Source organism: Haliotis rufescens, unplaced genomic scaffold, assembly GCF_023055435.1.
Source record: "Haliotis rufescens isolate VD_foot unplaced genomic scaffold, xgHalRufe1.0.p SCAF_1, whole genome shotgun sequence".
NCBI lineage: Eukaryota > Metazoa > Mollusca > Gastropoda > Lepetellida > Haliotidae > Haliotis > Haliotis rufescens.
Genome location: NW_025963779.1, coordinates 30,880,621 through 30,895,773, shown reverse-complemented (window position 1 = coordinate 30,895,773; position 15,153 = coordinate 30,880,621). Strand labels below are relative to the sequence as shown.

The 15,153-nt window shown below is 42.1% G+C and overlaps 1 protein-coding gene across 1 annotated transcript; it reads left to right on the top strand.

Moving 5' to 3' along the window:
* The first annotated feature begins 250 nt into the window (after positions 1-250).
* On the top strand, positions 251-14,657 carry LOC124120574. Its single transcript, XM_046483433.2, has 9 exons — positions 251-307; positions 8,498-8,558; positions 9,110-9,442; positions 10,544-10,852; positions 11,189-11,527; positions 12,479-12,589; positions 12,989-13,016; positions 13,124-13,149; positions 13,970-14,657. The coding sequence occupies exons 1-9, from the start codon at positions 269-271 to the stop codon at positions 14,077-14,079; spliced, it is 1,356 nt and encodes a 451-aa protein (XP_046339389.2). The 5' UTR covers positions 251-268; the 3' UTR covers positions 14,080-14,657.
* Positions 14,658-15,153: the final 496 nt, after the last annotated feature.

Sequence of the window (15,153 nt, the reverse complement as noted above, 5' to 3'; positions counted from 1 at the left end):
GCTCGGTGAGTTTTCACTAATAACGTCACACTGCATAACTTTGCTGTCTTCTAAAGAAGGGCGTGAGAACTAATTGCATCATGTCTGAAAGAGCTAAAGGACTGCAGCCTCTTCACTCGTCTGTGAAGTGGAGCGCAGAGCTACAATGCATTCTCATATTGACTCATATTGATATATTGCAAACTAGACAGGTCAAAGTCATGTTATACCATTGTTTATGCTTGAGCAAACTAGTCACTTCCTGGTTATGTTGACATATCAGGCTGCGATGAGGCTCAGTGGGATGTTAAGGCCTACCAGTAAATCGGTATGTTAACTGAATTGTACTTTTCATTGTACATTATATGTTGTTTCTGATTACTTCTATTTGGGTTCCAAAATGTTATACACAATTCAATCATTGTTATCGGTTACTATAATCATGTATATCGAGCAAGGGTACTGACTGTTACTCGAGCGCAGCCTATCGTTAAGCTTGTGAAGTGCATGAGAGTATATCATATGTTCCTAACATCGTAGGAGTGAGTTGGGTTTAACGCCGCTTTTAACAGTATTCCGGGGCGGTCGGGTAGCCTAGTGGTTAAAGCGTTCGCTCGTCACGCCGAAGACCCGGGTACGATTCCCGACATGGGTACAATGTATGAAGCCCATTTCTGGTGTCCCCCGCCGTGATATTGCTGGAAATTTGCTAAAAGCGGCGTAAAACTATACTCACTCACTCACTCAAACAGTATTCCAGTTACATCACGTCGTGTCAGATTAATGTGGGAGGAAAGCCCGAAGTGATGCAGGCCTCAGACGTTTACCACTTCGGTAAAAACCCACGAGCACGGGTATGGTGCTGACAAACCTAGAAACATAATCGGGGCGAACCGGGATTCGAACCCACAATCATAGGTTTCTGGCATGCCCAAGGGACGCAACTCTGCACAGCGAACCGCGGCGCCTTAGACGACTGGGCCACCCGTGCCCCCTAACATCGTAGGAAATCATTTTAGTTTATGTTTCAGTTACATTTACATGTTCTCCTCGTGATTACTTTAAGGACGTACTTTACTGTGGAATAGTTTTAATATTTTGATTTGTTTGATGAAATTAGGGTTTAGTTTGTCGCATTTGTTCGCCATACTCTTGTATAACTGGACTGTACAAAGTGATCTAGAAAAGACGGGAAAATTTCATTTACTGTTGAGATCAGATATCGCGAAGCAAGGGAGGTCCCAGAACTTATACAAGCTGTGAAAAGTATCGTCATGCGATCAGTCATTATCAATGACATTACATTTCACTTGTTGTTTGAATCATATCTTCTTTAATTCACAAAATTCTATATATACTCAACAAGAAAAGTTTCTGTGACACCAATATTTTAGTGTATTTTTCAAACATGTAAAGTTTGGTTTTCAATATGGTAGTACATGTATGGAATCAAGTGACAAAAAGACAACTGCTACAGAAAAGCATGCATTCCATGCAAAAGTTGACTTTTATGCAAGCCCCATGCATTTCACTACCCAAGAATGGGTATAAAAACAAGTGCGTTAACGGGATTCCATATGCATTGTTTAGCATCGTGCTGACAACAACCACTCAAAAAAAAAAAAATTACGCAATTATTCAACATTACGAAATGCCACGTCTGTCCGAAAATGAGCAGCTGCGAGCAATTGGTATGCTTGAAGCAGGATCGAGTCAACGTGATGTTGCGAGACAATTTAACGTCCACAGAAACACTATTTGGTGTAAATGGCAACGTTGGCAACAGACGAATGCAGTCAGAAACCATCCTCGGAGTGGCAGGCCACGCGTAACCAATAATCGACAAGACAACTGGATTCGAACAACACACCTACGAAATCGATTCCAGCCAGCAACAGTCACTGCAACAAGCATCCCTAGCCTTTAACGAATATCTTCACAAACCGTACGTCGTCGCCTCAGATGTGCAGGGATTGTCGCCAAAAGACCCGCCAGACGTCCCATTTTGACAGAAAACCACCGTCAAGCACGTCTACAGTTGTGCAGACAAGTTGTGGGGACAAGTTCTATTGACTGACGAGTCTCGTTTTCATCTCAGCCAAAGCAATGGACGGATTCGAGTGTACCGAAGTCGAGGTGAACGTAATTACCTTCAATCATTGTGTGATGGAAGAAGATCGGTTCGGGGCGGCAGCGTTATGGTATGGGGTGGGATTACAGCAAGACAGAGGGCCCATTTGATACTGGTAGAGGGAAATCTCAATGGACAGCGCTACCGCGACGAGATCATCGGCCCTGTTGTTCTACCGTTTTTGCGTCGTCATGGCCCAGGCTTTACCTTTCAACATGACAACGCCCGGCCTCATGTTGCCGATTCTCTTCAACAAAACAACGTGAATGTCATCCCCTGGCCGGCTCGCTCGCCTGATCTCTCACCAATCGAGCACATGTGGGATGAGATGGATCGGCGCCTTCGACGTCAACCACGTGTTCCACAGACACTCCAGGAACTTCGAAACATGCTACAGCAGACAGATATCCCACAGGACTTTGTGCGACGCCTGGTCCATTCCATGAGACGAAGATGTGTTGCTTGCATCGCAACCAGAGGTGGACACACACGCTATTGATTTGTAAATTGACATTTTGGCATGTTCATGTTTTTTTATATGAAATCACGCATTTTCTGAAGTCAGTATGGCAAATTAAACCATTTGAACACTTACAGGAGTCTTTTATGTGTTGCAAACCGAAATTGTTTCAGATTTGGTAAAAAACATAACTTTGCATTAATTCTTATTCAATGTCACAGGAACTTTTGTTGTTCAGTATACGTTCAAATTTCCACAAATGAACATTAACTCCTCAATGATCCAAAGTCAAGCATTATTCAGTATACACAGAAGTTTTGCGAGTTAGTGTAAATATAAATACCAAGTAAGGGTGTTCCAAGAAGCAGGTAGGTATATCAGCTCGGAAAGTATGCGTGCCTGTCAGTATATCATCAGTGGATGTAGGTGTGTTTATGTAAGTATATCAGCTGGGGAAGAACATGATCATATACTTATATCAGCTTGGATTTAAATGTCCATGTACGTATATCAGCCGGTAAAGTACATGTTTATGTAAGCATGTCAGCTTATCAGGAAGTACATGTTGATGTAATTATATCATCTGGGAAAGTACTTGTCTCCGCGAGGGTATCAGCTGGAGGAGTATATCAAGCGAGGAAGTATATTATGTTCATGTATGTGAGCATATCAGCCGGAGACTTATACGTGCGCGGATGTACATGTATCAATCTGTGAAGTAGATAATTATGTAAGTACTAGTACTAGTATATCAGCTGGGGAAGGACGTGTTCGTGTCAGTATAGCACCTGGGGAAGGACGTGTTCGTGTGAGTATATCAGCTGGGGAGTACATGTTTGTGTGGGTATAGCACCTGGGGAAGGATGTGTTCGTGTGAGTATAGCCCCTGGGGAGTACATGTTGGTGTGAGTATAGCACCTGGGGAAGGACGTGTTCGTGTGAGTATATCAGCTGGGGAGTACATGTTTGTGTGGGTATAGCACCTGGGGAAGGATGTGTTCGTGTGAGTATAGCACCTGGGGAGTACATGTTTGTGTGAGTATAGCACCTTGGGAAGGACGTGTTCGTGTAAGTATATCAGCTGGGGAGTACATGTTTGTGTGAGTATAGCACCTGGGGAAGGATGTGTTCGTGTGAGTATAGCACCTGGGGAGTACATGTTTGTGTGAGTATAGCACCTTGGGAAGGACGTGTTCGTGTAAGTATATCAGCTGGGGAGTACATGTTTGTGTGAGTATAGCACCTGGGGAAAGATGTGTTCGTGTGAGTATATCACCTGGGGAAGGACGTGGTCGTATGAGTATATCAGTTGGGAGTGCATGATTTTTGTGAGTATAGCACCTGGGTAAGGACGCGTTCGTGGGAGTATAGCGCCTGGGGAAGGACGTGTTCGTGTGAGTATATCAGCTGGGGAAGGATTTTTCGTGTGTGTATAGCACCTGGGTAAGGACGTGTTCGTGTGAGTATATCAGCTGTGGAGTACATGTTTGTGTGAGTATGGCACCTGGGGAAGAACGTTTTCGTGTGAGTATATCAGCTGGGGAGTACATGTTTGTGTGAGTATAGCACCTGGGGAAAGATGTGTTCGTGTGAGTATATCACCTGGGGAAGGACGTGGTCGTATGAGTATATCAGTTGGGAGTGCATGATTTTTGTGAGTATAGCACCTGGGTAAGGACGCGTTCGTGGGAGTATAGCGCCTGGGGAAGGACGTGTTCGTGTGAGTATATCAGCTGGGGAAGGATTTTTCGTGTGTGTATAGCACCTGGGTAAGGACGTGTTCGTGTGAGTATATCAGCTGTGGAGTACATGTTTGTGTGAGTATGGCACCTGGGGAAGAACGTTTTCGTGTGAGTATATCAGCTGGGGAGTACATGTTCGTGTGAGTATATCAGCTGGGGAAGGACGTGTTTGTGTGAGTATAGCAGCTGGGGAAGGACGTGTTCGTGTGAGTATATCAGTTGGGGAGTACATGTTTGTGTGAGTATGGCTCCTGGGGAAGGACGTGTTCGTGTGAGTATATCAGCTGGGGAAGGACGTGTTTGTGTGAGTATAGCAGCTGGGGAAGGACGTGTTCGTGTGAGTATATCAGCTGGGGAGTACATGTTTGTGTGAGTATGGCAGCTGGGGAAGGACGTGTTCGTGTGAGTATATCAGCTGGGGAAGGGTGTGTTCGTGTGAGTATAGCACCTGGGGAAGGACGTGTTCGTGTGAGTAGAACACCTGGGGAAGGACGTGTTCGTCTGAGTATATTAGCTGGGGAAAGATGTGTTCGTGTGAGTATATCACCTGGGGAAGGACGTGGTCGTATGAGTATATCAGTTGGGAGTGCATGATTTTTGTGAGTATAGCACCTGGGTAAGGACGCGTTCGTGGGAGTATAGCGCCTGGGGAAGGACGTGTTCGTGTGAGTATATCAGCTGGGGAAGGATTTTTCGTGTGTGTATAGCACCTGGGTAAGGACGTGTTCGTGTGAGTATATCAGCTGTGGAGTACATGTTTGTGTGAGTATGGCAACTGGGGAAGAACGTTTTCGTGTGAGTATATCAGCTGGGGAGTACATGTTTGTGTGAGTATAGCACCTGGGGAAAGATGTGTTCGTGTGAGTATATCACCTGGGGAAGGACGTGGTCGTATGAGTATATCAGTTGGGAGTGCATGATTTTTGTGAGTATAGCACCTGGGTAAGGACGCGTTCGTGGGAGTATAGCGCCTGGGGAAGGACGTGTTCGTGTGAGTATATCAGCTGGGGAAGGATTTTTCGTGTGTGTATAGCACCTGGGTAAGGACGTGTTCGTGTGAGTATATCAGCTGTGGAGTACATGTTTGTGTGAGTATGGCACCTGGGGAAGAACGTTTTCGTGTGAGTATATCAGCTGGGGAGTACATGTTCGTGTGAGTATATCAGCTGGGGAAGGACGTGTTTGTGTGAGTATAGCAGCTGGGGAAGGACGTGTTCGTGTGAGTATATCAGTTGGGGAGTACATGTTTGTGTGAGTATGGCTCCTGGGGAAGGACGTGTTCGTGTGAGTATATCAGCTGGGGAAGGACGTGTTTGTGTGAGTATAGCAGCTGGGGAAGGACGTGTTCGTGTGAGTATATCAGCTGGGGAGTACATGTTTGTGTGAGTATGGCAGCTGGGGAAGGACGTGTTCGTGTGAGTATATCAGCTGGGGAAGGGTGTGTTCGTGTGAGTATAGCACCTGGGGAAGGACGTGTTCGTGTGAGTAGAACACCTGGGGAAGGACGTGTTCGTCTGAGTATATTAGCTGGGGAAGGACGTGGTGGTGTGAGTATATCAGCTTGGGTGTACATGTTTGTGTGAGTATATCAGCTGGGGAAGGACGTGTTCTTTTGAGAATATCAGCTGGGGAAGGACGTGTTCGTATGAGTATATCAGCTGGGGAAGGACGTGTTCGTGTGAGTATATCAGCTGGGGAGTACATGTTTGTGTGAGTATAGTACCTGGGGAAGGACGTGTTCGTGTGAGTATAGCACCTGAGGAAGGACGTGTTCGTGTGAGTATATCAGCTGGGGAGCACATGTTTGTGTGAGTATCAGCGCTGGACATGCATTTATATGGAAGTATATCCGGTTAATAAATCATCTGTGGACATATTTTTTATATGTAAGTGTATAAGCTGGGAATGTACATGTTCGTGTGTGTATATAAGCTGAAGAAGTACAATGTACAGTCATGTCGTAGTATATCAGCTATACCTGTTTTATGTGAGTATATCACCTGTGTAAGTACATGTTCATGTTAGTATATAAGCGTTTACAAGTTTGCGTGAGTATGCCAGCTGGAGAAGTGCCTGTTCGTGACAGATAACCAGATGGGGAAGTACGTGTTTATGTGAGTATACAAACTGTATCAATCTCACTATATCAGCTCAGAAAGTATATGTTCGTGTAAGCATATCAGCTGGAGAAGTGTATGTTTGTGTAAATAATCAGCCGGTGAAGAATGCTGTTATGCGTCAGTGTAATTTATTGTTAAACAATGATTGTAACTGTATTTATGTTCAGATTCAGTAGAAGCTCATTGCATTGTATTTGGACAATGATAAGTTGTCAGGAATGTAGTACTATTTTATGAAAGCAGTGTTGAGGAAGTCACTATATTAAGATGCTAGTGTGATGTGTAAACTTCCGGATTATCATGGATGGATGGCAAAGCGTTATAAAAACATTTGGAATATTTTGTGATGCTCTTGTGACACTAGACTGGTCTGGCACTGTGTGGAAAGTTCTTGAAGCTAGTTGTACTATGTACGTGGAGCGGGTGCGTGTCTGCATCTTCTCACATTTCATGACATCAATACTAGCTATTGTGTGAATATCACTGACCAACCCGGATTCCGGAAGCTTGACCACTGTCATTGCTGGTTGAAACTTTTATTTGTGAATATCATGTTTAATAAAGTGTAGAGTATAACCACTGTTAAGAGGTCACAAGTGTATATTTCTAAAATCTATTTAAGATTTTGGACGTTAGAATATATAAATAAATGCGACAGACACATTTGGAAATACCATATTCATGTGTACCATAAAACAGTTTGAAAGTTTTACAAAGGCTTTGATTGTGGTAACCCTGATAAAACCTTTGAGCAAGAGTCGTATGACGCTCTTTGAAATAGTCGTAGAAAGAGTATGCTCGATTGCACCTCAAGAGTTGTGAAATGTAGACACCAAAGGTTGTAGTTTTTTTAAATATTGCTCCACATAAAGGGAAAGTTGAAGTCAACCCTATTGTCAAAAAGTCTTGTTGAGAGTTTGTTGTCACTCTTTAATTATAGGCCAAAGAAAAGCGACAGATACCTTTCCATATTCATTCGAAATCTCTGCCCAAAACATGATCGATTGTACGATTCCGACTATATCTTGGGCATGTGTTTATGAATCACCATCAAATAGTGATGGCATTTGTCAACATACTGCAATCAAACAAATCGTCCGCTGTTGTTCTTCCTCCACCATGTTCGTCTCAAGGTACGCCATTACACGCCGCAAGCAGTCGGTTCACTTCGGTTACGGTATCATGACGCGCAAGCCCCTTGGTAAGCACTCCATTTCATGGCTTGCAGTTGCTGCAGTCTGCTGACATTGGTGGCTGAAACAACTTTTACGACAGGAAACACCTTAACTCGCACCAGAACCAGGCACACAGAACTTCGGCTAGGTGTACAAGAGTTAGATCGGCCCCACAACACTTGCGGATTTCCGAATTAACCAAATTAATAATTATATTTAAAACTTAAATTCAAATCCTACTTATTGCTGCATGGAATTTTGGATAATCACATACTGAACAAATAATATAATATGACCAGTTTAACCCTAAAGTATCCATTTTAGTTGGGATTATTAAGTTTAAAACGTCTCTTAACGTAATGGTGCAGGCAATTGGGTGGATCCACCCGTCAGTTAGTCCACAGTCATAGTCCGCTCGCATACATATAGCTGGGGAAGTATATGTCCATGAAGGTATATTATGCGATACGTTCCAATCAGTATAAGTCATGTTAATTTTCGTTACAGGTATAATGACGCGTCCCTACTACTTGGAGGACTGAGTGCAAGAGTATACTCCAGCCATATATCAAGATGGTGGAGACTTAAGATAGGCTTCACACATTATGCCTTAGTCTTCGATGTGACGTTTATACAACAAGATACCGATCTCCCTTCTCACATTAAAGAAAATATACAATGCCTTGTGATGAATATGCTTATAATACTGTAGGGTTTAGCGACATGTTATGTTTTTAAAGGAAGATATACTTTTATATCTTGATCGCCTGTAACTTTATTTGTGTGAAGCGCGTCCGTATGTCAATAGGCTTAATTCATATGTACAGCTACATTTCACGTTGACACAAATCTCTTATCTCTATATTTGATGTAATCATTTTTCCTCACAGAACATGATCGCGACAGTCATCTTGCTACTTGTCGTCCTTCCTGGTGTGCAAATCTGTGAAGGTATTGACACGTTTAATTCACGTTCCGTTTCTTTGAATTCCGTTACACAGTACTACACGCCATTTAAGTCACATGTATCCAAGCAGGGTGTATTTAAGAGCTATTTATAAATGGGCGTGTACACCGCTAGACCGAATGTCTGGGGTTGTACACGAATGTTCAGTTCATAATACTCTGTACATCCCGCTTATAAGTTATAATGACTTATATTCTGCGAAATAATTGTATGTGGCATTTAGATATATCTTGTGGCAGCCATCGGACTTTCAGTATGATAATGTGATGATAGCGTGACAAAACATTATGACGCCATGTACTGATCGTCCGACAGACTTGCATGGTGCTTTTTTTACAATAAGGCGACTGGCCAGTTAGATAGTATTACCTATATTCTTTGATGAGTAAAGGTAATGCCTTATATGTATTGTAAATCAACAAAACTACACTCTGAAGTGTTCAAGTAAAAATGTAAAGTCACCGACTTTATGTATGTACATGTATTTCTGTAGCATGTCACTGATGTTGGTAACACTTCGTCCTTTCTCTCACAGGTCGTGCATACCTGACAGGGTCTGCTACCACTGCAGTCGCCGGTCACCCATTCATCTTCACCTGCGAACTCATGTCTGGAGTTACTTATCTTGTGAGGTGGACTGGAGAATTACAAAACAGAACGTCTGAATGGCATGTTTCCCCATACTCTAACTGCAGAACCACTTCAAACAACGTACCAGATATCTATATCTATAACTTCACATGTTCACCACACATGTACACTCTAACAATTCTTGACGTTGATTACAACACTCATCGGAAATCGAACTGGACATGTTTTGACTATGATTACTATGAAAGGAGCAACATTGTAACACTTGATGTCAATGGTGAGAATTGCAAGTTAAATACTTAAAATATTCATCAAGATATGATGATTGTTAATCAATAAACATGCAAGACTCATCACCAATCAGTTCGCTTTGTATGAAAATATTTTACGAGCAAATGATCAAATTTCTTTTATGATAAAACACTTGTATGACTGCTTGGTATTGATAGTTTACGAATATCAAATCTTTTAACACTGTTTTTTGTTGTTGTTGTTTAACGCCGCACTCAGCAATATTCCAGCTTTATGACGGCGGTCTGTAATAATCGAGTCTGGACCAGACAATCCAGTGATTGATATCATGAGCATCGATCCACGCAACATGCATCACCCAAGTCAACGAGTCTGACCACCCGATAAACTATGTAAAACGATTATCACTAGTACTGTCAATATCTTCCTTGTTCGTTTTAGTGACACTGCCATATTCTGCTATGACATTGCTAGCTTCCTGATATGTTTGTGAATATTTATAGTTACTTCATTGCAAATTGTTTGATTGTAGTGAATACGTTTCTTCTGAATATGTCTGCCGGAACATATCCTATTTATCAACTGTGTTCGTTTATGTTGTAGTCAGTGCCCTGATAACATTATGATGAATACAACAGGTGCTGGTTTAGATTACCTGATCAAGCAAGTGTATGATGACGTGAAGGACAGGATATAATAGATACCGTTATGTGTCTTTCTTTCAATGCACGTCGCACGGTTTGTATGTTATCTTTCTGCAGTAACGACATTTGACCTTGTGCACGATTGTCATTTTACAGCATGCACATGCAAATGCATGATTCAGACCATAAGTACTTTCACATCAAATACTATCATGCTGGGCATAAGGAACAAGCAATTATATCAGTTTTGTTAAAAAATCCACAACAATACCAATTGTGTTTTTTTTGTATAATTTGAAATTGATTTCGTGGGTAATGTTCGTCTCACCATGCATAGCTTTAAAGGGCATGCCTGGTGTACCTTGGGCCAAATAAGTAAATGACATGAACAATTTCGCTAACTTTATTGGATTTTTTTGCAGACTTGGACATATTCATAACCTGTACTGTAACCAAAAAAGTGTCGTCTTTTGTTTCATCAGTTCCCCTGGACACAGCCACCTTACTTAACGCTACAACAAATGCCCTGAATCTGTCTGAAGGTGACACGATGTTGTTGCTGTGTGAAACAAACCCAACCCGACCACCATCAAGCATAACATGGTTGAAGGACGATGACATCATAGCAATCGGCACTTCTTCATCGATTCGTGAAGAAGGGGGACTTAGTGTTACTGTGGGTCGTCTTTCCACAGAGGTCACAAGAGAGCTCCATAGGAAGAGAGTTTATTGTGTTGGACACTACGAAGAAACGAATTTCACAACAAACGGAATGCTGCTGCATATTGACGGTAAGTTTAGGCAATATAACATTGACAGAACCTCAATTATTTCCACTACTGCAACTATTTCCCAACAAAATGTCAATATGACTAACTCTTTGAAAAGACGTAAAAATATGTACGATACACTACAACAATTAAGTTTGCGTACCAACCACGAAACAGATAACCATGGTCTGTCCCGCTGATAGTTCTCTCGTGGCATATAGCTCAAGACATGACGGTAGTTTTGTTCGTCCTTTGTGACTTTTGCATTGTGTCTCAATCTTGCCAAATATCTAAGCATATCGTAAAATACCAAATATTTACATGAAAGTTTAGTTTCTTCAAACGCATTGTTTTCAGTTCCTCTCGTGGAAATAAGTATTATGAATTCAACAAACTCCCCCATGGCTATGACAGAGAATGATGACGTCACGCTTGTGTGTGAGACCAATCCAACCATACCTTCATCTACCATCGTCTGGATGAAAGAAAATAATACTCTGTCAGAGGATGTGACGTCACTATCACGTCCTGTCAACGGTGCGGTAGTGGCAGTCAGTATGGCGACATTCGCCGTTTCTTGTGACGATCATCTGACCCGTATCCGGTGTTCTGGTGTCTACAAAAGTACACAGATAACATCCAAATCTCAGACCCTGTTTGTACACTGTATCACGAAGGAAGAGGCATCTACATCAGGTGACTATGACTATTTTGAATGTTAAAAGGGATATTATGCTTCAACGTCTGGTGCCCATATCCTGCCCAGAACAAGACGTTAAAATTAGTCCCATGTGTGAAAGTGAGACATTGTCCCTATGTAATAAAGATAACCGTTGAATTGTATAGAAGTTTACGTCGATTAACATGAGAAATAGGGAAACAAAGACAGTTTCAGGAATACGAATCAAAATTGCTAGGACAGCCATTTATCCCGAGCCTATTCTCTCTTTTAGCTTTAGGTGAGGTGAGGTGAAAGGGGGTTTAACGTCGCGTCCAAGATTATTGCACTATATTATAATGACGTGCATGGACGTGTATGTATGTGTGTGTGTGTGTGCGTGCGTGCGTGTGTGTGTGTGTTTGTGTGGCCTCTTGTACTAGTCCGGACCGATGCCGATTTATAGTGCTAGCTCACTGAGATACCATGCCGCAGTTTAACACGAATACCTCACTCAGACACAGTATACTGACTCCGAGCCGAACAGTCCTTGTTTTAGCCCCTTAATGCCGAGCGCCAGACAGGGTAACAACAAGTACCATCTTTTAACGTCTTTTGGTATGACGCGGCCGGGTTTAGTTTTGGGGAACACGTTATGTTGAACACTGTCCCTGTAGGTACCCGGGGGGAATTCCAGATAAGAAAGGACCCCCAGTACTCCATGATATTTATAAGACCAAACTAACACAACGAACAGGACTGGTGTGTATAATGTGTGCTATGTGTGTCTGTCTGTTATTGCACAAAGACATCATATGGTGCTGCCCCAGCATACCACCACTGTTTGATTTTTCAAACCCGAATCAATAATCGAAATATTGATGACAGAAGTGTAATTTTCTTACAATGACTCAATCTCAATGATTGCTGATTACGAATGGAAAGGGGCATGGCGGTTAATATAACATTGTCCATTTCCGCACATTTAGGAGCCACTTTCGGTGCTGGTGTTGGCGTCGGGATGACACTATGCCTGCTTCCCCTTCTGGTAGCAGTGGCTGTTTACATCGTGTGGTGGAGAAGACACCAAACACAGGAGGGTGGGTTGCTTGAAGTCACTAATAGTTACATAAGCAGACTTAAAGTGGGAGACTTGCAATTAGAAGTATAAATATAATTTTGAAAGTCACAGAGTTAAATCGCAGTGATGAAAGTATGAGCACACAAATACATGTATCAACGAGGATTTTCGTACTGTTCTGCCGTACCATTTCGACATATGCATCGTAGAGCAGAATGTGTTTTAAATTGTAAAAATTGGTAAAAATTGGTAAAAGTACCACCTCACAGGCTATTACAGGTTATTGTACACAGCCATTCATGCACTGAATGATATCTCAATTACTACCGTATATCTAATTGCCTGTGATTCTGTTGAAAATAAGCCCATTTAATGTGCTTTCCAGATTTTGAACCAACATGAAACTTTGTGTTTACAGATAAAACACAACCAACTGAATCGACACCGTGAGTATGGCCATTCCTATGTCATAGTTTGTAATAATGAAAGGGCACACATCCTTTTTCAAATATATATGAAATATGTCTATATATAGATGTGCCCTCTGTTGTAGGAGTAGAGCAGCACAGCCCCAGCTTGGTAAGTTGTTACGTACGCTTCCTCCTAATATCTGTTGGTGTTCAAACGTGCCAACTTAATTTCTTTGGTGAGGTGAGGTGAAATTGGGTTTATCGTCGCGTCCAAGATTATTGGACTTATATAGCGGCGTGAATGTAAAGTGTGTGTGTGTGTGTGTGTGTGTGTGTGTGTGTGTGTGTGTGTGTGTGTGTGTGTGTGTGTGTGTGTGTGTGTGTGTGTGTGTGTGTGTGTGTGTGTGTGTGTGTGTGTGTGTGTGCGTGCTACTAGTCCGGGCTGATGGCGATTAATAGTCTTAGCTCCATTAGATACCATGTCGAAGTTTAACATGAATACCCCACTCAGACACAGCATACTGACTCCGAGCCGACCAGTCCTTGTTTAGCCCCTTAATGTCGAGCGCCAGACAGGGTAACAACAAGTACAATATTTTAACATTTTTTGGTATGACGCGGCCGGGATCAGACCCCGGACCTTCCGCTCTCCGGGCGGACGCTCTACCACAAGACCAAGGAGTCGGTCCAATGTCTTTGGATTTCCTAGATGGTGAGGGGTTTAGCATCTTGGATTATATATACACTTCAATGTGAGTGGAGTAATGAATGAATCAATGTTAGTTTTGTTTTCTAAGAGGACATTCTAGTAGGTTAAGTGTCGCGATGAAATATGTTCGCCAAAGTGAAGTACTAGGTTGCCTCATTGTCTCATATACGCTAATATATATTTCTTATATCACTGTGATATTTCCAAGCCATCATTGTTGGATTGAACTTTGTAATTAATTACATTACTCCTGGATTACACGCTTTGTTTGTGTTTAAAGACAGCCGACAGACAACGAACATCTATGAGAGCATGGACGAGAGCACCAAGCAAAGAAACAACACAACCTATGAGGATATACATTTGCAGGTCTATGAAAACACTGCTTAAACCGAGAAATTCGGTAATTTTCAGAGGACCAGTACCGGCACTGGTACTGTTATATATGTGTGTATATTTGTAATTGCACGTGGACGCATATTAACGCTTTAAACACAAGTTGCATTAAACTGTCCTTAGTGTTGTTTGTGCTTGTTTTCTGTCATTTTCGGATATTACATATCAGTTGTTGGCTCAAATGACTGAAAGCCAGGTGAGCTTATACATGTGTCGTGTTGTTCTTCGGTCCGTCGTGAAATTTCTATTCTAAACCTGCAAGGTCTGTGATGCTGAAACAATTCAAGCTTCGGTGTCCATAAACATTCGCCTTGATTTCCCATCCGAGTTTAAACATGGCCGCTACATGTACATTAGTAATGGTCCAGATGTCTATTGTGCCCGTAATGTGTAATTATTATGACATTGATAATTGATCATTGATCACTGAACATACAGTAGATACATGGTGTGCGGAATTGCATTGAAATTCATTTTTGGCACACAGCCCGGGCAATCATGATGTAAATGCCCCCTACGAAGCCAGTCATGCATGTATGTAATAAAAGAGTATTTTAAGGAACATACTGTGAGGATGTGTGTTGCAAAGTGTTTTCTTTTGTGTATATTTATCTGTCACACATACATACACACACAGAGTCACACATACATACACACTCAAAGAGTCACACATGCATACACACATAAAGTCACACATACATACACACACAGTCACACATACATACACACACAGTCATACATACAGACAACACACACAAAGAGTCACACATACATACACACTCAAAGAGTCACACATGCATACACACATAAAGTCACACATACATACACACACAGTCACACATACAGACAACACACACAAAGAGTCACACATGCATACACACACAGAGAGTCACACATACATACACACACAAAGAGTCATACATACACCCACAAAGAGTCACACACATATACACATACAAAGGGACATACATATACCGACACACACAAAGGGTCGCACACACACAAAGAGTCACACATACATACACACTCAAAAAGTCACACATACATACACACTCAAAGAGTCACACA

Bases quoted from the DNA above. Each gene is read 5' to 3' on its own strand.
- LOC124120574 (XM_046483433.2), top strand. From the start codon at position 269: ATGAGGCTCAGTGGGATGTTAAGGCCTACCAGTAAATCG. The intron at 9,443-10,543 runs GTGAGAATTGCA...TTGTTTCATCAG, and splicing joins TGTAACACTTGATGTCAATG to TTCCCCTGGACACAGCCACC. The intron at 12,590-12,988 runs GTGGGTTGCTTG...TTGTGTTTACAG, and splicing joins AAGACACCAAACACAGGAGG to ATAAAACACAACCAACTGAA.